Genomic DNA, 24,024 nt, shown 5'->3' with positions numbered 1-24,024 from the left:
GCTATAAGTCAATGTATAGAAATCTCACAAACAGAATTCTTTGCATGTCAGTGTCAACAGTGTGAAATCATATGTGTTACAATTGTAGCGGCCCTGTCACAACCCCCAGTGTTAGGACCTCTTGATGCAATGGCTAAGGTGTTTGACTGACAGTTGCAGGACACCCAGTTTCTTGTCCCAGTCAGGATACCCCCCAAATACGCTTACCCAGGCAAACCCAGGCTTAAGGACCTATGGGGGGAGATATTGAGCAATAATCTTCCACTTTTATTCACTATTAGTTCACATTTCTAATTCAGGGGATAGGGAACAATAGCAAAGCATGGCAAAGGTCTGCCAGAAGGCACAGAGCCCAACTAGCAACTAGCCTGAACGACACAGGTGTATAGAATCTTTATGAGTTTTGAGCTGGGTGCGGCTCTGTCCATTAGCCGTGTTGCTGAAATCGCTGATCTTCGTTTTACCTAGCACTGATTGTGGTACTGTCCAGGTTGCTGAAACATTATTTACGTGTGTGCTGGTTTCATTGCACAACTTGGAGTTACCGTTAGATTGCCTTTATTTTACCTGCGGCCTTTCCCAAACAGTTAGAATAGGAACAGGGATTATAGTGACCTTAGCATATTTTAGTAGGCCTTAGCCTGTGACATCTTGGTGTAATGGCTAAGGTACCCAGGTTTGAGACCCCATCGGGCTATGGCAGGATACATTGAGCAATTTTGCACAACAGGAGGTATATTACACCACAATACTTTTGGTTGTTTTTTAAATATTCTATTCATTAACTGAGATATACTGTAGGTCTACACTGAACCGAAGGTAGCCTAGTGACAATTTATACAGGATAGAAGGCATCTGACTATGACTTCCTTTTGTGAAGTCAGCGGGTATCACCGTTTTTCTGTCATAATTCAAGTCAGTCAATTTCACAATAGAATAGACTGTTAACCAGCTAGGCTGACACGCAGCCTACTTCTCCCGTCAGTGACTGCGGTTGGCAATTTGAGAATTGACTTGAATGCTGATTTGAGGAGAGATCGACAAAGACAGGAGATTAGTGAATTTTTGAAAGGAAAAAATGGGACGATGACGGATTGTGAGGAGCTGTCCAATTGTTCAAACGCACCTGCTTTATCAGACAGACTAACAATTCCCTCCGTTCAAATCCAGGGACACTTCGGCAAGGAATCGAGGAAATATAGATTCAAAAGAAGCAAAACTTCTAAGGGTTTTGAGCCGTCGGTCCTCGCACTGTGTGGTATCGCTGAGAGGACGCCCCATAGAGGCATTTGAAATGAATTCAGCACTGGGCCAGGCGGTCAGCAACCCAAAGTCGAGTGATGTAACCGTTTCATGCGCCAAAGGCAAAGAGGAAAAAAAGGGAAAAAATCTAATCAGAGGCTGGAAAAGGGAGAGGGATGCTTTCAGGACGAGGAAAGAGAAACATGATGGTCAAAGAAGTCCCATCTTAAATTCTATACCTGACCATTTGTGCACCCTCGGAAGCAAAGCGAATCCGTGTCATTGTGCAGGGGGCAGAATGGAAGACATTACCAAAAACGGTTTGGATTGTGGAATAAAGGGCAGCGCTATTGTTGTGAGGAAGAATGACGACACTGTCACAACGGCAAAGAAACTGAGAACCGAAAAGGTAAGCTTAATGCCCGTTTTAAAACATGTAGGCTACCAATCATTATCTTATTAGCTTAATTGCCGTGGAATATTTTTTTCATTAGAGAGGTAGCCTAACAGGATTACTTGGCAGATGTTTTATGCATGAGTAAGGTAGCAGCCTAATAGAGATACAGTTCTATCATGGTAATCCTTTATGTGCACAGAATACACACAGCTGTTCAAGAATGCAGTTCCAAGGGCCCAGGCCAGAACATCCCCCCCAAAATATAGGCTAAGAATGACAAACGAATATATAATGTACAGTGATGTGGCTACAAAACACTACCACACTATTATTTACAATATATTATGTTATTTACAATATGGACAATGATTTAATAATTAATATAATGACAAGGTACCCTAAGCACACAAGCAAGCATGCAAGCAGAGAGGTTTTGCATAGCTGATATATGAAAGGCTATAACCAGATGTAAACCTGGGGAATCACCATAATCTCAGACCCATCAGTTGTATCCTAACCCGATCAGTTTATCTTATTAGCATGTCCTCTATTTTGTTCATAATATAACTGAAACTCCACAGCAAAAGGAAGTGAAGTTTTTTCAGGTACTAATTTCTTATGCTTATCTTTTTACAGTTTCTGTAATTTAATGGTTAATGTTAATGCTATTGGAGGCTGTTGCCCACCATTTATTGTTCTCGGGGAACAGTCCCACACTCTCCACAATTTTTACCTGAGTCTTTTGATTTGATTTATCTTAAATAGCTTAGTAGGGACACCACAAAGCCCCAACCTACATAGGCAGTTGTTTTTTTTATAATGATTTAATCTAATTTGTTTCAAGAGAAGACGCCTATCTTTCTTCATGACAGATGCCATCAGTAATCAGTGTTTTTCACTCAGCAGCAGGGGAAGTGGAGTGTGTGAACGGTAGCCATCTTTTCTCCCTGCTCTTGGCTATCAGCTCCTCACCGTGCTGCATATTAAAATCACACATAGCCTGTAACAATGAACGCTTGTGTTGCTTTTATGGTTACAAGACAAGGCATTCGTGATGAAGACAAGTCCTAGGTTTTTGACTCATCATTGTGGTCAATGTTTGAGACGTTTGCTGAGTGATTCTGTCTGAGGGAGGGAGGGTACAGGACTGTGGCATTGCATTTTGCAATCAAAGCAGGGGAGCATGCATCAATCAGTCTTTGTTTTTGTCCCTTTATAGGTATCTGATCAGACACAAACAACCCTGTAGGAATGACTTCTCTTTCAAATGATGTTATATGCATACAATAAGAATTAAAAATGACATAACACATTTAGTCAGAAGTACAAACATGTTCAGCACTGCATACAAACATAAATAGTAAAAATACATGAATGACAATCTTTCAATAGTATTGCTTGTTGTTCTTTTTATTTGTTTTTCAGGTCATGCAAAAATGCTATTTTCAGGGAATATTTCATTAAACTGCTGAAATGTGTACGTCACTGTTATTCAAAGATACATATATTTTTTTGAAGATGAATTGTCAATAGCTGCTTGTATTTTATGAAATTACCAATAGGCTTTGGAAAAACAACACTTTCCTTTGTTTATTACCATCCCTATGATGAAAATAGATATGAGATTATTTATGAATTAAAGGTCAGGATGCTTAAAGGCCCAGTGCAATCAAAATTCATTTTTTTCTGTGTTTTGTATCATACAGTGCCTTGCAAAAGTATTCATCCCCCTTGACGTTTTTCCTATTTTGTTGCATTACAACCTGTAATTTAAATGGATTTTTATTTGGATTTCATGTAATGGACACACACAAAATAGTCAAAATTGGTTAAGTGAGAAGAGAAAAACAACACAAAATAAAAAACGGAAAAGTGGTGTGTGCCCCCCCTTTGCTATGAAGCCCATAAATAAGATTTGGTGCAGCCAATTACCTTCAGAAGTCACATAATTTGTTAAATAAAGTCCACCTGCGTGCAATCTAAGTGTCACATGATCTGTCACATGATCTCGGTATATATACACCTGACCAAGGAGCTCTCCAAACAGGTCAGGGACAAAGTTGTGGAGAATTTCAGATCAAGGTTGGGTTATAAAAAAAATATCAGAAACTTTGAACACCCCACGGAGCACCATTAAATCCATTATTAAAAAATTGAAAGAATTTGCACCACAACCAACCTGCCAAGAGAGGGCTGCCCACCAAAACTCATAGACCAGGCAAGGAGGGCATTGATCAGAGAGGCAACAAAGAGACTAAAGATAACCCTGAAGGAGATGCAATGCTCCACAGCAGAGATTGGAGTATCTGTCCAAAGGACCATTTTAAGCCGTACACTCCACAGAGCTGGGCTTTATGGAAGAGTGGCTAGAAAAAAAGCAATTTCTTAAAGAACAAAATAAGCAAACACGTTTAGTGTTCACCAAAAGGCATGTGGGAGACTCCCCAAACATATGGAAGAAGGTACTCTGGTCAGATGAGACTAAAATTTAGCTTTTTGGCCATCAAGGAAAACACTATGTCTGGTGCAAACCCAACACCTCTCATCACCCCGAGAACATCATCCCCACAGTGAAGCATGGTGGTGGCAGCATCATGCTGTGGGGATGTTTTTCATCGGCAGGGACTAGGAAACTGGTCAGAATTGAAGGAATAATGGATGGCGCTGAATACAGGGAAATTATTGAGGGAAACCTGTTTCAGTCTTCCAGAGATTTGAGACTGGGACAGAGGTTCACCTTCCAGCAGGATATTGACCCTAAGCATACTGCTAAAGCAACACTCGAGTGGTTTAAGGGGAAACATTTAAATGTCTTGGAATGGCCTAGTCAAAGCCCAGACCTCAATCCAATTGAGAATCTGTGGTATGACTTAAAGATTGCTGTACACCAGCGTGAACCCATGCAATTTGAAGGAGAAGGAGACGTTTTGCCTTGAAGAATGGGCAAAAATCCCAGTGGCTAGATGTGCCAAGCCTATAGAGACATACCCCAAGAGACTTGCAGCTGTAATTGCTGCAAAAGGTAGCTCTACAAAGTATTGACTTTGGGGGGGTGAATAGTTATGCACGCTCAAGTTCAGTTTTTTTGGTCTTATTTCTTGTTTGTTTCTTCAAAGTGGTGGGCATGTTGTGTAAATCAAATGATACAAACCCCCCCAAAATCCATTTTAATTCCAGGTTGTAAGGCAACAAAATAGGAAAAATGCCAAGGGGGGTGAATACTTCCACAAGCCACTGTATTGTACAACAGCTGATGAAATGAACACTGTAACATGTGAAAAAATGTGATCAGTGTTTTTTTCTGATAGTTGCTGGTTGAAAATTCAATCTATACAGGAATCTTCTAATCCGCCTGTTTGCATGAGTGGGAGTTTCGGCTTGCATGATGACATCACCAGGCGGGAAATTGGATAATAGACTAATAACAAAGAGAGTTCCAAAGCTCTCTCCTAATAACAGCTAGTTTTAAGTTTTCCCCTCCCCACTCAAACCACTCCAAGACAGTCCTAGTAAAATTCTTGCTTGAGAAAATAGTTTTTTGCTAAAAAGCTATATAATTCTTATTGATTTTATTGATGGAGAACTATTACAGTAAGATACTTCATTGTTACAGAAATTATTTGATATTGATATAAAAATGGCTGCTTTGGGCCTTTTATGTTGAAAAGTCAGAGGTGATATTTGACTCCGACTCCTCCTTTCCGTAGGTGGATTCAATGTTTACAGTGCCTGCACCCCCGCCACCCGGCCCTCAAAGCCCAATGTCCAATGCCCCCTTCTCTTCACCCATCTCAAAGCAACTTCTGGTGAGGACCAGATCCATAGGAACCAACACACAAGATGGAGGGCCAGACACCGATTCATGTCGCCCTGGCCCTTGTCAGCCAGGCACCAGTGTCAACCTGGAGGGCATTGTGTGGCATGAGACTGAGGAAGGTGAGGATTCCATTCCTCCAGCTCTCCTACAATTTCAGCATTCCACCATGTTCTTCAGCATGTACATGATTGACCATGAATGAAAGGCTGTACAGTCGCTTATATCAGTGGGCATAAAACAGTTTATTCCACGGTAATATTATTAACGGTACGCCAGTATTAATAATTATCATCTGATCAAAGGTAGGCCTTAGCCATGCGGAGATGTAAACATAACAGTATTTACAGCAGCCCAAAACCGAGAGGCTTGATTTAATCTACTTCACTAAAGAAAGCAACATTGCTGGCTCACTTGAGGACTAGAGTGTCACTTATAAAACTGAATTTGGTCTTTGCACACGGCCAACAAAGTGATTCGTGAGCTAGAAGATGCTTTTGTATTCAAGGCTGGTTTTAATTAAAGGATCTCTGCTGATGTAACAGTGTAACAGACCATGAGAGAATTCATCAGATGTGTGTTCTGTTTTTAAGAGGCCTATTATTCCTGTAAAACTCGGATTTGAAGAGAAAGCCTGTTGCCGTCTTATTAGGAAGCTATGCCATGGGACCTCCCTAGTAAGACACCTTAGCGTTCGAGGGCTGCAGAGATGCCGAGTGCATATTGATTAGGCAAATGCTAATTGCAGACCACCATCTTAATGTCCCTGACTGTGAGCTAGATTTTGATGTATGCATATCAAAATGCAATTGAGGGGTTTGATTTTATTTTCAGGACAATTGAGGGGTTTGATTTTATTTTCAGGAATGTTGGTAAATGTATATTAATTGAAAAACACATGTTCTGAAAGAGAGAGCTATTTTTGGGGGGCTAGTGAAAAGACGGACCTGATTTTGTTTGAAATACTGAACATTTCAAGGTCATTTTATTTTAGAAACAAATAATATATATCCACTCCAAACAACAGAACTCCAGTAGAAAAAGTATCCTGATTGGGTTTTAAACAGTTACATGTAATAAAGTATCATTCCATAAATAAATCCATATTAAAATAATCCTTTGTTTCAACTATATTGTACAAATATAACATTAGTGATTTATTGTGTTATTTTGGAAAAAGCAACTTTTGGAAGAATTGTATGGGGGTTTCACAGGTTTTTTCATTAGGATAAATCAATATTTTTTAATTGTATTCTATACATTTTAGGGAAGGATTTAAGGAAGAATAAGAACATTGAAAGTCGTTTGGAATTAAGTTGCAGATCAAGGATGGATGGATGGATTCTTATTGTCTGAGTTACACAGCCCGCCAGGGGTTAGCCTACATTCTTTTATTTAACTAGGCAAGTCAGTTAAAAACAAATTCTTATTTACAATGACGGCCTAGCCCAGCCAAACCCTAACCCAGACGACGCTGGGCCAATTGTGAGCCGCCCTACGGGACCCCCAATCACGGCTGGTTGTGATACAGCCTGGAATCAAACCAGGGTCTGCAGTGACGCCTCTAGCACTGAGATGCAGTGCCTTAGATTTCTGCACCACTCGGGAGCCCCCTAACCCTAATTTAATACGATTACATTCCTAAGTGTGGAAAAAATATTTTGAGAAACGTAACTTATGATTGGACAGTCAAATATCATGGAAATGATTCACAAAATGACTCACTTTTGCACCAGCTGCGAAAACCATATGGAACGTTCCATCCACCTGGACAATGGATATAGAGCATCTTGGGGGAAAAAACGAGTGTGCTGGATATCGCATTTAGCAATAAAATGTGTTTAAAGCACACCTAAACTAAATGTTTGAAAGTTTGATAACAGCCATAATTCATGCACATAGAAAGGGACCCATGAGCATTAATTTCAGATGAAAAAATGCACATCTGAAAAATTGGCGTTTATCGTGTTTTGGAAATAAACCCTTCAATTGCAGAGCTCATTAAAATTGTCACAGCAACAAGACATTTCGGTTTGCAGTTCACAGATTTTAGTGTTTACTTTCAAGAAAATTAGACTAGAATCCAAACTAGTTTATATGGCCATTTGCCAAGGCAAGATAAAGGTGTAATATGTTTTCATACAAAATCACTTCTGTAAAAGCATTTGAATATACTCGGTACAGTGAAATAATAATGTGCAATATCTATTTGATTCTCGATTATCTTGATTCTCGACTTTTGGTTGTCTTGGAGAAATCACAGAGGGCGATTGGCTTTTAAAATGTTATACTTTCTTTGTGTAAAAAAATGGTAAACTACATAATTCAGCCTTATTGGTGCTGTGGTAAGAACAAGGCTGTATCCCAGATTGTACTCTATTCCCTATATATAGTGTACTACATGGGCCCTGGTCAAAATAATTGCACAATATAGGGAATAGGGTGCCATTTGGGACGTAGACCAAGCCTCCATAAAAGCCACAAAAAGAGGATCCCATCTATCAGTCTGATGTCATTTCATCTGATAAAAAGTTATCACAATGCCATCATGGTTGTCAACTGGACCTCCATCCATGCCACAGTTCAAAGCACATCATTACAAAATGTCTTTAATGTAACGTGCTCCTTTTTGCTTTTTGAATTGTAGGTGTCCTTGTAGTCAATGTAACATGGAGAAAAAGAACCTATGTGGGGACTCTTTTGGACTGTACCAAGCATGACTGGGCACCACCCAGGTAATAATACATATTCATAATTTGTTGTATAGTATTGAAAAAATAGTATATGAGTAGCCTATTTTGTTTTAGCCTTTTCTGTTGCCAAGAAAGCTGTCAGTGACTGTATTTGTTGCATGTCATTACCATTGTAAGTATTCAATAATGAGTACTTATGTAATTTTCGATGGATTTGATTGATTGATTTTATTTCCGTGTCATACACCAATTTTATATAGATTTTTTTTTGTATGGTTTACTATATATACACTACCGTTCAAACGTTTGGGGTCACTTAGAAATGTCCTTGTTTTTGAAAGAAAAGCAAAACAATTTTGTCCATTAAAATAACATCAAGTTGATCAGAAATACAGTGTAGACATGTTAATGTTGTAAATTACTATTGTAGCTGGAAACGGCTGATTATTTATGGAATATCTACATAGGCGTACAGAGGCCCATTATCAGCAACCATCACTCCTGTGTTCCAATGGCACATTGTGTTAGCTAATCCAAGTTTATCATTTTATAAGGCTAATTGATCATTAGAAACCCCTTTTACAATTTTTAGCACAGCTGAAAACTACCCACAAAACACCAGTCTCAACGCCAACGGTGAAGAGGCGACTCCGGGATGCTGGCCTTCTAGGCAGAGTTCCTCTGTCCAGTGTCTGTGTTCTTTTGCCCATCCTAATCTTTTCTTTTTATTGGCCAGTCTGAGATATGGCTTTTTCTTTGCAACTCTTGCCTAGAAGGCCAGCATCCCAGAGTTGCCTCTTCACTGTTGACATTGAGACTGGTGTTTTGCGGGTACTGTTTAATGAAGCTGCCAGTTGAGGACTTGTGAGGCATCTGTTTCTCAAACTAGACACTCTAATGTACGTGTCCTCTTGCTCAGTTGTGCACCGGGGCCTCCCACTCCTCTTTCTATTCTGGTTAGAGACAGTTTGTGCTGTTCTGTGAAGGGAGTAGTACACTGCGTTGTACGAGATCTTCAGTTTCTTGGCAATTTCTCGCATGGAATAGCTTTCATTTCTCAGAACAAGAATAGACTGATGAGTTTCAGAAGAAAGTTTATTGTTTCTGGCTATTTTGAGCCCGTAATCGAACCCACAAATGCTGATGCTCCAGATACTCAACTAGTCTAAAGAAGACCAGTTTTATTGCTTCTTTAATCAGTACAATAGTTTTCAACTGTGCTAAAATAATTGCAAAAGGGTTTTATAATTTTTAATGAGCCTTTTAAAATGATTCACTTGGATTAGCTAACACAACGTGCCATTGGAACACAGGAGTGATGGTTGCTGATAATGGGCCTCTGTACGCCTATGTAGATATTCCATAAATAATCAGCCGTTTCCAGCTACAATAGTAATTTACAACATTAACAATGTCTACACTGTATTTCTGATCAATTTGATGTTATTTTAATGGACAAAAAATGTGCTTTTCTTTCAAAAACAAGGACATTTCTAAGTGACCCCAAACTTTTGAATGGTAGTGTATATATATCTATATTTTTTTCTTCTTCTAGATTTTGTGAGTCACCATCCAGTGACTCTGATCTGCCAGGTGGCCGTGGCCGTGGTAAAAGGATGCGACTGGCCATCCCGGATCGACCCTGTGTTGAACCTGGGCTCGCCAAGGTCCGAGGGCTGCCACATAAGAGCCGTGGCGGGGGCATTCACAGCAAGGGCCGAAGAGGGAGCCTTAATCTGATCAATAACTGCAGAACACCTCCCTTTTTCACAGTTGAGGAGATCAAGCCAAACTCCATCCCATCTGGGAAGAGGAAAAACAAACCACCGACTGATCTGGATTTGAGTTTAGTCGCAGATGACATGAAAAATGGAAACGGGAAGAGGATCCGTGCCAAGTCCCGGAGTGCTCCTTCCACGCCACAGGGAAAGTCGGATCCTACCTTTAACGATCCGGCATGTACCTCTCCCATACTGATAGACTGCCCCCATCCGCACTGTAACAAGAAATACAAGCATATCAATGGGCTGCGGTACCACCAGACACATGCACACTTAGATGTGGACCGGAAGCCAGAGTTTGAGGCTGAGAGTGAGGACAGACTGTCTGACTGTGAGGAGTCCCTCAGTAACATGACTTTCGACTGCTCCGATATAACCAATAGCTCATCAAAGAAGCCCAGCCCTCTATATAAGGTTTCTACAATAGGGTCTCCAAAAAGCAGACGATTAATGTTCAATAGTGATCATAGTCCCATGGCGAATTCTAAAATGAGGAGGAATTCGTTGATCAAAGAGGGACTCATTGATGACTTGAGTAACTTGCCAATCATTTCGAACATGACTGTGGTACTGGAAAATTGTCTTGTTACTGATAGGAACTCCTCTGTGGAGATGCCTAAGCTTGAAGCCGAGGGTCTGATCGACAAGAAGGGAATGTGTGATAAAGGGAAAAAGGTTAATGGGAAAGTTGAGAAGTGTTCATCTAAATCTAGGACCAACAGGCCTATAGCTCCTGCTCCCCCAAAGCTGATTGCAATCCCCAACACTGTGTTCTCCACTAACACAACAGAAGCCAACACACAGCAGTCTTCCCCACCAGTAGCTGTTGGTGTCACCACAACAAAGAACCTCTCACTTAAACCCATCAAGCCAAAGTTAAACATCATGGTAGAGCCAAGTCTGGTGAAAACAACCCTAGTCACTTGCAAGGAGACCAGGAACAAAGACAAACGAAGATTAAAAGACAAACACAATAAAGACACAAGGACCTCTAATGGCGATAGCATTCAACTAAAGATGGACGAGGGAAAGGTGGTGGGAAAAGAACCTTCTGGAAGCCTTCTGAAAGAGCACTTGAGCAAACAAGACGTCATGAACAGTCTAACGGAGTCTCAAGAGAGTAGAATGGCCAGCATCAGAGCAGAGGCTGACAAAGTGTACACATTCACTGACAACTCTCCTAGTCCTTCCATAGGTAGCTCTTCAAGACTGGACTGTGGCTCCCTTGAAAGTGGAGATGGCACCACCACCAAAACTAACAGCCCGGCATACTCAGACATATCGGATGCAGGTGATGATGGGGGTTCAGACTGCCGTTCAGACACTAGGTCCAAAAGTCCAAGGTCCATCTCAGCCTCTGAGATGAACTCAAACAACAATCCCAATCTAAATCCAAAGACTCATCCAGCTGTATCTATTCCTGCAGGGCCTGTCAAAGACCCCCAGTCTCCTTTTTACCACGGATATGACCCCTACTATATTCAGAATTACATGCAGACCGGCCAGTCGAACACAGCTGCTTTCCATAAGACCGCCACCCTTCAAGACAGTAAATGCAAAAAGGAGGACAATGAGGGGAGAAACACCCCGGAATTATTTGATTCGAAGAAGACTGATGTCATCAACTCAAGTTCGCAGTCCCAGCTTCAGATGGCGATGACACAAACACACACGGCTCTAGCCCAGTCCTTGTACTACGGCCAGTATGCACGAGGTCTTTACATGGATCAAAAACTCTTAATTGCATCCAAGTGCTGTGATCAGCAGCAAATCACCAAGCAGAGAGGAGGTCAAGCATACCGAGAACCAGATGAGATGAAACACATGATAACCTCGACATCTGTATTATCTAAGGGGACAGACTCTGTGAAAACGTGCTGTGCCAAACCTGGGCTCTCGTTTGCAGAAATGGATGAGCGACCCCAGACTCTGACCACACAGCCACAAGGGAAGCCGATGCTTGTCAATATGACTGAGAACCAGGGACTTGTCAAAGACAGTGATGAAATGAAATCATCCATGAATCCAAATAATCAGACAGAGCTGGACTCAAATGTATCATTTTCAAATGTAAGTTTTTCACTCTGTCTTTAGCTATTTGGATGTTGGTGTGTACGACTGTTGTGAAGGTCAGATTGTCAGATTCTTGCATTATGTAAACCTTTAGTCCAGGGAAAGGCTGTTTATGTGGTACTGTAGATGTACTTTTGCCTAATATTTTCAAGAAGACAGATTAGGAAGATAAGTTTTATTTTATTGGTCAAATCTAAGATGGCCATACTACTAAAGGACGTAACCCAATTTTAGATGTAAATGTAAACATTTAACATAAGTAGCTAAGTAAGGAACATTTGAAAAGAAAAGTTGGTTTTGATATAAATGTTGAATTTGCAGTTGATGGATTGACTTGTCAATTCACAAACTGGGATTACTGGTATTCAATTAAATATTAAGAAAACCCATCACAAACAACACTTTTCCTCATCGATTTAGCATGCAGAAGTCCAATGCTGGTCCCGCCCATATCAATCCAATAATGTGGAGCAGCAAAGTGATGAGCTTAGCCAGAGCTCAGAGGAGTTAAATGCTGACATGTCTAAGGAGTGGGAGATGCCCTCTGAGCCAGTGACAAAGTTGGGAGTAGAGCTCAAAAAGGCCACGAACCAGAACGTCACCACATCAGACATAGAGGACTGTGATAGGCTAGAGGAGCAGCAGCCAATAGGGGTCATGTCTGAGGACTCACAGAGTGCCAGGGTGGCTGTATCACCAGCGATGAACCCCCAACAACAACCCTATATCCAGTACCAGCATTCCTACCAATACCTACAGATGTGTGACCCCAGCAACAACTCTTACACAGTCAAGTCACCCACCCTGGTGCATAATTACCCACGTAAGTCTATATGGTTTGAGAAATTATGACTACAATGGGCAATAGAAACTGAAATCGAGTTGTTTGAGTGATTTTTTTTGCTTCATCATATTTTGTGTATTTAAGATTTTGTATTATATCACGTGTTCAAGATTCATGCCAAGTTTGTGTCGTGTTAAAGAGATTGCTATTTGGCACGACATTGTGAATGAATTTATTGAAGGGCTGTTTTCAAAATTGTGTTTTGTACTGTACATATTAGGTTTCCACTATCCTCTCTATGGGAAAACAGCAGGCAGAGAGGAGTCGGATTTGACTCAGAACAGCCGTAGTGTGAGCAGTAAGCCAGCCAGTGAGTCTACTGCCCTTGAGCTTCTGCAACACCACAATCTGCCATACCATGGCAAATCCCCTGCGGTGAGTGTCCATCAAGTATAGTCAGAATTGAGGCTGAAAAATATAAAGCAAAAGGGAATCCATGAAATGAACATGCATCAGTTTATGGCAGAAGAGAGAGGAAATTGAAATGAGCATCTGTGAGATACTAGCCCTATTGCAAGTGTGATCTGTGACATGCTGTTGAAATTATGATATTAGTGTGCAATACATACTGTATATACAGTACTACAAAGACATATTTGAGTAAAGAATCCCCCTTTTTGTCAATAGCCTGGTGAGAAAGGATCCTTTGAAGGAGAGAGAGAGACTGACCGGGAGAGGAACCATGTTCCCTTTGCCAGGCACCTTCACACTCATCATCATACACATCTTGGAATGAGCTACCCACTCATGTCTGGGCAGTACGACATTTTCCAAGGTAAACAAACGTTTCCTGAATTATTGAAATGTAAAGTGAAAAAAATATTTTACTTTGAAAATATCATGTATTTAATTTCTAAAAACAAAAAGTATGTGATTGAGAGGCTTATTATGTCTATCATATGTTGTTTTCTTTACCTATACTAAAACACAATAGTTCATTAGATATAGCTAGATCTCTCATCTCTCTTTTGAAGGGATAAGCTCTAGAGCCCTGGTTTCCAGCCAGAAGGTGTTGGTACACTCATCCTCAACTGGTATGTCCTCTTAGTTGCCCAATCCATACCCTCTCTATGATAGGCCTATTTTTTGATCATTTTGTCAAAAGAGAAAAGGATCAGTACTGAATAATGACATGAGGTAGATTTAGCAAACTTTATTCAATTTTCTTTACTGTGAGAGGTAGGTATTGTATATAAAATCATTCTAAAATCAAATAAGATGTTCATGAACTCTGCTTCTACAGATAATGAAGGGAAGAAGTAAGACCATGTGACTGGCTCACATGAGGATAAGAAGATTTACAGGCATCAATTCCATGGTGTTATATTCATAGCCTCTATGGGAGGCAGAGACCACTTTCATTTGCGATTTAATCAATATTTTATAAGAGTCAGAGTAGTGGTATTGTAATATTGGTGGAGATATGTATCAAGTAACAAGACTTAAGTATTTTGCATTTGGATGCCTGTCTGAAAACACACGTGACAAAACCCATAGTGTCATAGAATCAGCCATAAATTGCCATGCTACAAAGTTTATATGCACATGTATCGTAATGTAAATCATATGGTTGAATGTACTGAAATTTGTATTATCCCAATGTTTTTTTCCGTTGGGAAACTGCAGTTGAAGTGCAAGAGTCTATAAAGTGGTCCTCCCAGTATTACTTAATTACATTTGTATACTGTACTTGACTGTAGCCACTTGTTGATTGTATTGTCTTGTGTGAGAGTAAATCTTCACATTTTACCAGTGCCATAGAACTGTGGTGTATATATTCTGTATAGTTACATGGCATAGTATTAAATGCTTATTATTTATGTTTGTTTTCATTTCAATGCATTGTATTGTGATTTACATTACAGCACATTACTTGCATAGTTCCAGTGGTTGTTTTATTACTTGAATAGTGCTACAAACTCTGTTTACAAGTATTGACATCTCTAGAGAAACTCTTCAATGAAGTTGCATGATCAGTGTAATTCACACAGTGTATCAAGTTACTTTGGAATCAATTAAACATGGAAACTGCTGTTGCTTTTTTATACTGTTTATGCCTTAATTCATATGTGTGGCAATCAGAATTAAAGGGTGTTTATATACACCTTATGTGTTCTGTCTATTTTGTCCTTAATAATGCCCATGCACTATACACTCTCTTCCAGGGCAGAAGGTAAAACAAGGGGGCTTGTGTCAGAGGGCATCAGGAAATTTGACAAATTTGATTACATCCCTGTTAGTGAGCATTTCTACTTTGCCAAGATAATCCAGCCATCTGACAGGTGTGGCATATCAAGAAGCTGATATTAAACAGCATGATCATTACATAGGTGCACCTTGTGCCGGGGACAATAAAAGGTCAATCTAAAATGTGTAGTTTTGTCCAACATATGTAAAACCTTTGAAATTGTTGCATGTTACATTTATATTTTTGTTCAGTATACAGTGCCTTAAGAAAGGATTCACACCCCTTGACTTTTTCCACATTTTGTTACAGCCTGAGTAGAAAATACAAATTTAGATTGTGTGGGTCAGTGACAAAAACACACACACTTGAAAGTGGAATTTCTTTGACATTTTTACAAATTAATTAAAAATTAAAAATGAAAAGCTGAAATGTCTCAAGTCAATAGGTATTTTACCCCTTTGTTATGACAAGCTTAAATAAGTTCAGGAGTAAAAATGTGCTTTGCACATTGCATGGACTCACTCTGTGTGCAATAGTGTTTAACAATTTTTTTTAATGGGTACCTCATTTCTGAACCCGACACATACAATTATCTGTAAGGTCCCTCAGTTGAGAAGTGAATTTCAAACAGTTTCAGCCAGAGAGGATTTCCAATGCCTCACAAAGGGCACCTATTGGTAGATGTGTAAAATCAGCAGACATTGAATATCCCTTTGAGCATGGTGAAGTTATTAATTACACTGTGGAGGGTGTATCAATACACACAGTCACTACAAAGATACAGGCGTCCTTCCTAACTCAGTTGCCGGAGTAAAGGAAAACCACTTAGGGATTTCACCATGAGGCCAATGCAGACTTTAAATTAGTTACTGAGTTTAATGGCTGTGATAGGAGAATGGATGGATCAACAACATTGTAGTTACTCCACAATACTAACCTAATTAACAGAGTGAAAAGAAGGAAGCCTGTACAGAATAAAAATATTCTAAAACATGCATCCTGTTTGCAACAAGGCGATACTGTAAAAATATGGCAAAGCAATTAACACTTTGTATTCAGGACAAAAAGTTATGTTTGGGGCAAATCCAACACAACACATTACTGAGTACCACTCTCCATATTTTCAAGCATAGTAGTGGCTGCATCATGTTATGGGTATGCTTGTAATCGTTAATGACCGTGGCGTTTCAGGATAAAAAAGAAACGTAATGGAGCTAAGCACAGGCAAAATCCTAGAGGAAAACTTGGTTCAGTCTGCTTTCCACTAGACACTGGGAGATGAATTCACCTTTAAGCAGGACAATAACCTAAAACAGGGCCAAATATACACTGGAGTTGCTTACCAAGAAGACAGTGAATGTTACATTTTTTACTTAAATCTACTTGAAAATCTATGGCAAGACCTGAAAATGTTTGTCTAGCAATGATCAACCACCAATTTGACAGAGCTTGAAGAATTTTGAAAAGAATAATGGACAAATGTTGAACAATTCAGGTGTGGAAAGCTCTTGGAGACGTTTCAGGAGAAGACCCAGATGCAGACAGTGTCGATGTAACAAAAGTTTATTTCTAGAACAGGGGGCAGGCAAAACGACAGGTCAAGGGCAGGCAGAGGTCAGTAATCCAGATCAGAGTCCATAAGGTACAGAATGGCAGGCAGGCTCAGTGTCAGGGCAGGCGAAATGATAAAAACTAGAAAACAGGAACTAGAACAAGATAGGAGTAAGGGGAAAAACGCTGGAAGGCTTGACGAACAAAACGAACTGGCAACAGACAAACATAAAACACAGGTATAAATACACTGGGGATAATGGGGAAGATGGGCGACACCTGGAGGCGGGTGGAGAAAAGAACAAAGACAGGTGAAAAGGATCACGGTGTGACAGTACCCCCCCTACCTGGGCGCACAACTGGTTGACCGGGGTGCTGGTGTTGGAAATCAGCGATGAGGCCTGGGTCCAGGATGTCCTAGCACCTATCCTTTGGGCCATAACCCTCCCAGTCAACCAGGTACAGGAATCCCCTGCCTCGAGGCCGAACCTTCAGGAGACGCCTCACCGTGTACGCCAGTTGGCCACCGATTAGATGGGGGAGAGGAGTGAGCCTGGAAACAGGAAACAAAGAGATGTGAGACATGGGTTTGATCCTAGACACGTGAAAAGTGGGATGTATACGGGTAACAGAAGACGAACAGCAGAGGGGCTAATGACCTTGGAGATGGGGAAAGGGCCGATAAACCGGAAGGGCAGATCTCAGGTGGACAGCCATACCCTCTGCCCGAGACGATACCGGGGAGCCGGGGTCCAGTGGCGGTCCGCTTGTAGTTGATACTTGGAGGTGGTCTTGAGAAGAGCCGACGGGGCTCTCTTCCAGGTACGACGACAGCGGCAGACAAACATCTAGGCCGAGGGTATGCCAACCTCTTCCTCTTTCTCCGGGAAGAGCGAGGGCTGATAACTTAGGGAACACTGAAAGGGCGAGAGGCCCGTGGCAGAGCAAGGAAGGGTGTTGAGGGCATATTCGACCCACACTAGTTGCTGGCTCCAGGTGGTGGTTTGGCAGAGACCAGGCAGCGAAGAGTCGTCTCCAGGTCTTGGTTGGCTCGCTCCCAACTAGCAGTTGGACTGGGGGTGGAACCCGGAGGACAGCCTGGCCGACGACCCAATGAGTGTGCGGAACGCCTTCCAGCACCGGGACGAGAGGTGAGGACCCTGGTCGGAGACCATGTCCACTGAAAGTCCATGAATCCATAAGACGTGCTGCACCATGAGCTGGGCTGTCTATTTGGCAGAGGGTAGCTTGGGGAGAGGAATGAAGTGGGCGGCTTTGGAAAACCGGTCCACTACTGTCAGGATAGCAGTGTTGCCATCAGATGGGGGGAGACCCGTGACAAAGTCCAGGGATATGTGAGACCAGGGATGGTGAGGAACAGGCAGAGGTTGAAGGAGACCAGCCGGAGCGTCTTGTTCTGCACACAGATCGTGCATGCGGCAACAAAACGCAGAGATATCAGGAACCATGGTAGGCCATCAAAAGGGTTGTCGCACAAAGGCCAGCGTTTAACGGGAGCCCGGGTGGCAGGCAAGCTTGGAGGAGAGGGGCCACTCCAGGACCAAGGAGTGGACAGCGTCAGGAACAAACATCCGGTTATCTGGGCCACCCCCGGGGTTCGGCAGGGAACACCGCGCCTCACGAATCTGCTTCCCTATTCCCCAGCGGAGTGCCGTCGCCAGGCACGAGGTGGGAAGGATGATCTCGGGTTCCGGGGGTGTAGCCGCGAGGCTATAGCTACGTGACAGCACATCCGGCTTGACATTCTTGGATCCTGGTCGGTATGAGAGGGAGAAGTTGAAACTGGGTGAAAAGCAGAGCCCACCTAGCATGCCTAGATTTGAGACGCTTGGCAGTGCGGAGATATTTCAGGATCTTGTAGTCTGTCCAAACAATGAAGGGACGTTCTGCCCCCACCATCCAGTGCTGCCACTCCTCCAACTCCATCTTCACCGTGAGAAGCTCACGATTCCCCACATCATAGTTCCTCTCCGTGGCGATGAGGTGATGGGAGAAGAAGGCGCAGGGATGTAACTTGAGGTCCAGGGCAGAACGCTGGGAGAGGACAGCCCCCATTCCAACATTCGAAGCATCAGCCTCCACCACGAACTGGCGGGACGGGTCAGGATGAACCAAGATGGGAGCTGTTGTGAAACGGCGTTTGAGATCCCGGAACGCCCCGGTCAGCAGTTGGGAACCAGGTGAATGGAACCTTGGGGGAGGTGAGTGCAGACAGAGGGGGAAGCCAGGATGCTGTAACCCCAGATAAAGCGGCGATAAAAGTTGGTGAATCCCAGGAAACATTGCAGTTGCACTCTGGACGTAGGCTGGGGCCAATCCACCACCGCTCTCACCTTCCCGGGATCCATCTGTACACTCCCTGCGGGCGATGATGTAACCCAGGAAGGGGATGGTGGAGCGATGGAATTCGCACTTCTCCGCTTTCACAAAAAGCTGGTTCTCAAGGAGGCGTTGGAGAACCTGTCGGACGTGAGGCACATGTTCTTGGGCGGAGCTGGAGAAAACAAGTATGTCGTCGAGGTAGACAAAGACGAACCGGTCATTCACCAGAGCCTGGAACACAGCAGGGGTGTTGGTAAGGCCAAATGGCATGACCAGATACTCATAGTGACCACTGGACATGTTAAAGGCAGTCTTCCATTCATCCCCTTCCCGTATCCGCACCAGGTGGTAGGCGTTCCATAGGTCCAGCTTGGAGAACACGGTGGCCCCCTGGAGTGGCTCAAAGGCAGAGGAGATGAGTGGTAGCAGGTAGTGGTTCTTCACCGTGATGTCGTTGAGGCCCCGGTAGTCAATGCACGGGTGCAGGGTTTTGTCCTTGTCCACAAAGAAGAATCCTGTGCCGGCAGGGGAGGCAGAAGGATGGATGAACTCTGCAGCTAGGGAGTCCTCAATGTAAATCTCCATAGCCTTGGTCTCCGGAGTCAGAGTACAGTCGTCCCCGGGGCGGAGTGGTGCCTGGGAGAAGTTCGATCCCGCAGTCATGGGGTCGGTGCGGCGGAAGTGAAGTGGCCCGGGCTGTAAAGAACACCTCCCAGAGGTCCTGGTACTCCGCGGGAATGGCGGAAAGGGCTGGGGCAACTTCCGAGCCCCCAGGAAGATGTCCCGGGGCAGGCTGCGCTGACTTCAGGCAATGAGCGTGGCAAAACGGGCTCCAGCACATGCTGGCACCAGCAGACCAGTCAATAAGGGGATTGTGTTGCTGGAACCAAGAGAATCCCAATACCACGGGAACCTAAGGAGACTTAATAAGCAGGAATTGGATTGTCTCGCTGTGGTTCCCTAACACACGTAGGTTGATGGGGGTGGTATTGTGGGTGACCCGGCCTATAGAGCGCCCGTCCAGTGCGCTAACGTCCATGGGAATGGAGAAGGGCTGAGTGGAGATACCCAGTTCGGATGCCAGGGTAGCGTCCATAAAGCTCTCGATGAGTGCCCATAGAGATAGACTGGTTCCCCTACAGCAAGATGGCATGAAAAGGGGTGCGAGTAAGGGGAGAGGAAAAGTTCACCATATGGCCCACCAGAGTACTCGCTCCTACTGGTGAGCCCAGTCTTTCTGTGGACAGGTGGCCACGAAATGACCAGTAGTCCCGCAATACAGGCAACTCTTCGTGTAAAGCCTGCATAGCCGTTCGGCTGGGGACAGCCTAGCTCTGGCTAGTTGCATCGGCTCGGGAAGAGGTGAGTTGGCAGACTTCGGAGACTCTCGGGGGAACTCGGGTAGCCTCGGGTTCTCTCGGCAATGGAGCTGTCATGGACTTCAGGAATGTCTCGGAGGGGAAGTGGAAGCCTTGGGCGGGCAAGTGAAATCGAACCTCCTCTCCTTCCTTCTCTCCCGTAGTCGCCCATCGATCCGAATGGTCAAGTTGATGAGCGAGTCGAGATCCGTTGGTAGTTCCGGGTCTGCAAGCTTGCCTTTACTTCCTCCGATACTCCGTGCAGGAACATGACGTACTGCGCTTCCGGGTTCTAGGCAATCTCAGCTGCCAACGTGCGGAAATCCACTGCATAGTCTGCCACACTGTGGGAGTCTTGCCGAAGCTGGAGTAACTTCCGGGCAGCCTCTCTCCTGGACAATGGAGCATCGAAAACTTTATTCACCTCTGCCACGAACTCCTCCAGACTGAAGCATACGGCCGACTCTTGTTCCCATACTGCTGTAGCCCAGGTGAGAGCCTTCCCGGACATCAGCTTGATGAGTTACGATATCTTAGAGCGGTTCGAGGGGAAGGAGAAGGGCTGCAACTCAATGATGAGGGAACACTGAGCAAGAAACGCCCGACAGGTGCTCAACTCTCCATTGAAGCGTTCTGGGGGAGGTAAGCGGGTTCCCGGGAAATGGCCAGGGAGGCAGCGCTGCTAACAGCCGGATTACTGAGGGGCTGGGAAGTTACCATCGTGGTGGCAGAGGTCAATAATCCAGGGTGTTGTGACAAGGTACAAAACGGGAGGCAGGCAGAATGGTCAAAACCGGGAAACCAGGAACAAGACAGGAGCAAGGGGAAAACCGCTGGAAGGCTTGACGAACAAAACAAACTGGCAACAGACAAACATAGAACACAGGTATAAATACACTGGGGATAATGGGGAAGATGGGCGACACTTGGAGGGGGGTGGAGACAAGAACAAAGACAGGTGAAACAGATCAGGGTGTGACACCCAGAAAGACTCACAAATGTAATCGCTATCAAAGGTGATTCTACAAAGTATTGATTCAGGGCTGTGAATACTTATGTAAATGATATATTTCTGTATTTAATTTTCAATAATTTAGCAAACATTTTATAAAACATATTTTCACTTTGTCATTATGGGGTATTGTATGTAGATAGATGAGATGTTTTATTTATTTAATACATTTTTAATTCAGGCTGTAACATGTCAAAATGTGGAATAAGTCAAGGGGTATGAATATTTTCTATTCATGGTGCAAAATGTATCTTCCAGACATAGGGTCTATGATTCAAAGGGATTGGCTTAAATGCGGAAGACACATTTTGGTTGAATGCATTCAGTTGTGCAACTGACTAGGTATCCCTTTTCCCTTTCCCTTACTACTGTTGGCTATTGTCATTATGTGTAACACGAGCAGTAACTTGGAACAGCATTGTGTAAACCTTTGTCCATGTAAAAACTATTATGCCATTTTTGGCGGTTCAAAGTTAAGAATGGCTTTTAAAAAAATTGGGGGCACCACCAAATAGATGTACAAGCCAATTGTTTTAATAAAAAAAGCCTACAAAATGTATTTCTAGCACAGGCTTATGGAAACAAATCCGATATACACTGAGGATACTAAACATTAGGAACACTTTCCTAATATTGAGTTGTATGTGGAAACTTGGTAATCAATTATCTCATTCCAAAATCATGGGCATTAATTCAGAGTTGGTCCCCCCCTTTGCTGCTATAACAGCCTCTACTCTTCTGGGAAGGCTTTCCACTAGATGTTGGAACATTGCTGCGGGGACGTGCTTCCATTCAGCAACAAGAGCATTAGTGAGTTGGCGTTCCAATTCATCCCAAAGGTGTTCGATGGGGTTGAGGTCAGGGCTTTGTGCAGGCCAGTCAATTTCTTCCACACAGATCTCGACAAAGCATTTCTGTATGGATCTCGCTTTGTGAACGGGGGCATTGTCCTGTTGAAACAGGAAGGGCCTTCCCCAAACTGTTGCTATAAAGTTGGAAGCACAGTCCTACAATGTCATTGTATGCTGTAGCATTAAGATTTCCCTTCACTGGAATTAAGGGGTCTAGCCCGAACCATGAAAAACAGCCCCAGACAATTATCCCTCCTCCACCAAACTTCACAGTTGGCACTATGCATTGGGGCAGGTAGCGTTCTCCTGGCATCTGCCAAACCCAGATTCGTCCGTCGGACTGCCAGAGGTTGAAGCATGATTCATCACTCCAGAATACTTGTTTCCACTGCTCCAGAGTCCAATGACGGCAAGCTTTACAACACTCCAGCCGGCGCTTGGCATTGCGCATGGTAATCTTAGGCTTGTGTGTGGCTGCTCGTCCATGGAAATCCCATTCATGAGGCTCCCGACAAACAGTTATTGTGCTGATGTTGCTTCCAGAGGCCGTTTGGAACTTGGTAGTGAGTGTTGCAACCGAGGACAGACCTTTTTCATGCGTTATGTGCTTCAGCACTCGGCGGTCCGATTCTGTGAATTTGTGTAGCATACCACTTCGTGGCTGAGCCATTGTTGCTCCTAGACATTTCCACTTCACAATAACAGCCCTTACAGTTGACCGGGACAGCTCTAGAAGGGCAGAAATTTGATGAACTGACTTGTTGGAAAGGTGGTATCCTATGACGGTGCCACGTTGAAAGTCACTAAGCTCTTCAGTAAGGTCGTTCTACTGCCAAAGTTTATCTTTGGAGATTGCATGGCCGTGTGCTCGATTTCATACACCTTTCAGCAACCGGTGTGGAGGAAATAGTAAAATCCATTAATTTGAAGAGGTGTCCACATACCTTTGTATATATAGTGTAGTTCTGCCTCTGTAGCCTTTGCTTTGCCAATACTCACACCTGCTGTCAAGGGGGAAAACAAATATTAGCAGGAGCAAGTATTCAAATGTCATGTGATTTGGACTCCATTGTTCCTATAGTGACACGGTAAAGGTTGGAGTCCTCAAATTTTACAAAAGGACACTAATGCATTACACATGTACAGGATTTTTCCATCCAGTACCACATGGCAATACAATGTCATTCAACTCCTACCAATTAAACATATCATTTCTCACTATGCATTTTCAAAAAGCATTCTCCATTAGCTGCTCTTCCATCTTTAGTCAATTTTTCTCCGTCTCGTTCAGATTGAAGTCGTATTCCTCAACCGGACTCGGGCGACTGTCCTTTAGAAGGTCACAGACATCACAAAATGACATGTAGTTTTATATTTGTTCACTTTCCAAATATAACATCCTAATTATTTTTTTAAATCATTAAATAAAAAAAAAAGAAATGTGTCATACTTGCTTCCAGCATAGCTAAAGGGTCAGAGCCTTTGGTGAGGTGGATCTGAAGAGGCAGAAGGAGACTGCCTCTCATCTGAAGAGGCAGAAGGAGACTGCCTCTCATCTGAAGAGGCAGAAGGAGACTGCCTCTCATCTGAAGAGGCAGAAGGAGACCTCGGTCTCCCACATGACCTATCCCTGGAGCATGAAGTATCAAGATTCTCTGCAATAAAAGATTGGACAACATCATGCCAATTGTTTATACGAATTAGAGTACCTTTCTCAAATACAATTATCAAGAATAAGGAGTTGGCTTATGTTGTGGACGGTCATCCTCACTGTCATTACTTGCTGGCTTTTCCTGCGTTTTAGCCTTTTGCTTCTTGGTAGCAGTGGAACAGGTTTTCTGGTGCTTCAGGGCATACTTTGTTGGGGGCTTGGGTAG

At 43.2% G+C, this 24,024-nt stretch overlaps 1 protein-coding gene across 1 annotated transcript; it reads left to right on the top strand.

The window, feature by feature from the left end:
• Nucleotides 1-905: 905 nt before the first annotated feature.
• Nucleotides 906-14,949, top strand: znf608 (zinc finger protein 608). Its single transcript, XM_071400049.1, has 9 exons — nucleotides 906-1,651; nucleotides 5,347-5,575; nucleotides 8,101-8,188; nucleotides 9,702-11,997; nucleotides 12,421-12,823; nucleotides 13,065-13,219; nucleotides 13,472-13,619; nucleotides 13,819-13,878; nucleotides 14,088-14,949. Exons 1-9 carry the CDS (start codon nucleotides 1,295-1,297, stop codon nucleotides 14,105-14,107), a joined length of 3,756 nt encoding a protein of 1,251 aa, XP_071256150.1. The 5' UTR covers nucleotides 906-1,294; the 3' UTR covers nucleotides 14,108-14,949.
• The last annotated feature ends 9,075 nt before the right edge of the window (nucleotides 14,950-24,024 follow it).

This window comes from Salvelinus alpinus, chromosome 5, assembly GCF_045679555.1.
Source record: "Salvelinus alpinus chromosome 5, SLU_Salpinus.1, whole genome shotgun sequence".
Taxonomy (NCBI): domain Eukaryota; kingdom Metazoa; phylum Chordata; class Actinopteri; order Salmoniformes; family Salmonidae; genus Salvelinus; species Salvelinus alpinus.
This window is presented reverse-complemented; position numbering and strand designations above follow the sequence as displayed.

Bases quoted from the DNA above. Each gene is read 5' to 3' on its own strand.
- znf608 (XM_071400049.1), top strand. From the start codon at position 1,295: ATGAATTCAGCACTGGGCCAGGCGGTCAGCAACCCAAAGTCGAGTGAT. The intron at 11,998-12,420 runs GTAAGTTTTTCA...TCATCGATTTAG, and splicing joins CAAATGTATCATTTTCAAAT to CATGCAGAAGTCCAATGCTG. The intron at 13,620-13,818 runs GTAAACAAACGT...TCTCTTTTGAAG, and splicing joins GCAGTACGACATTTTCCAAG to GGATAAGCTCTAGAGCCCTG.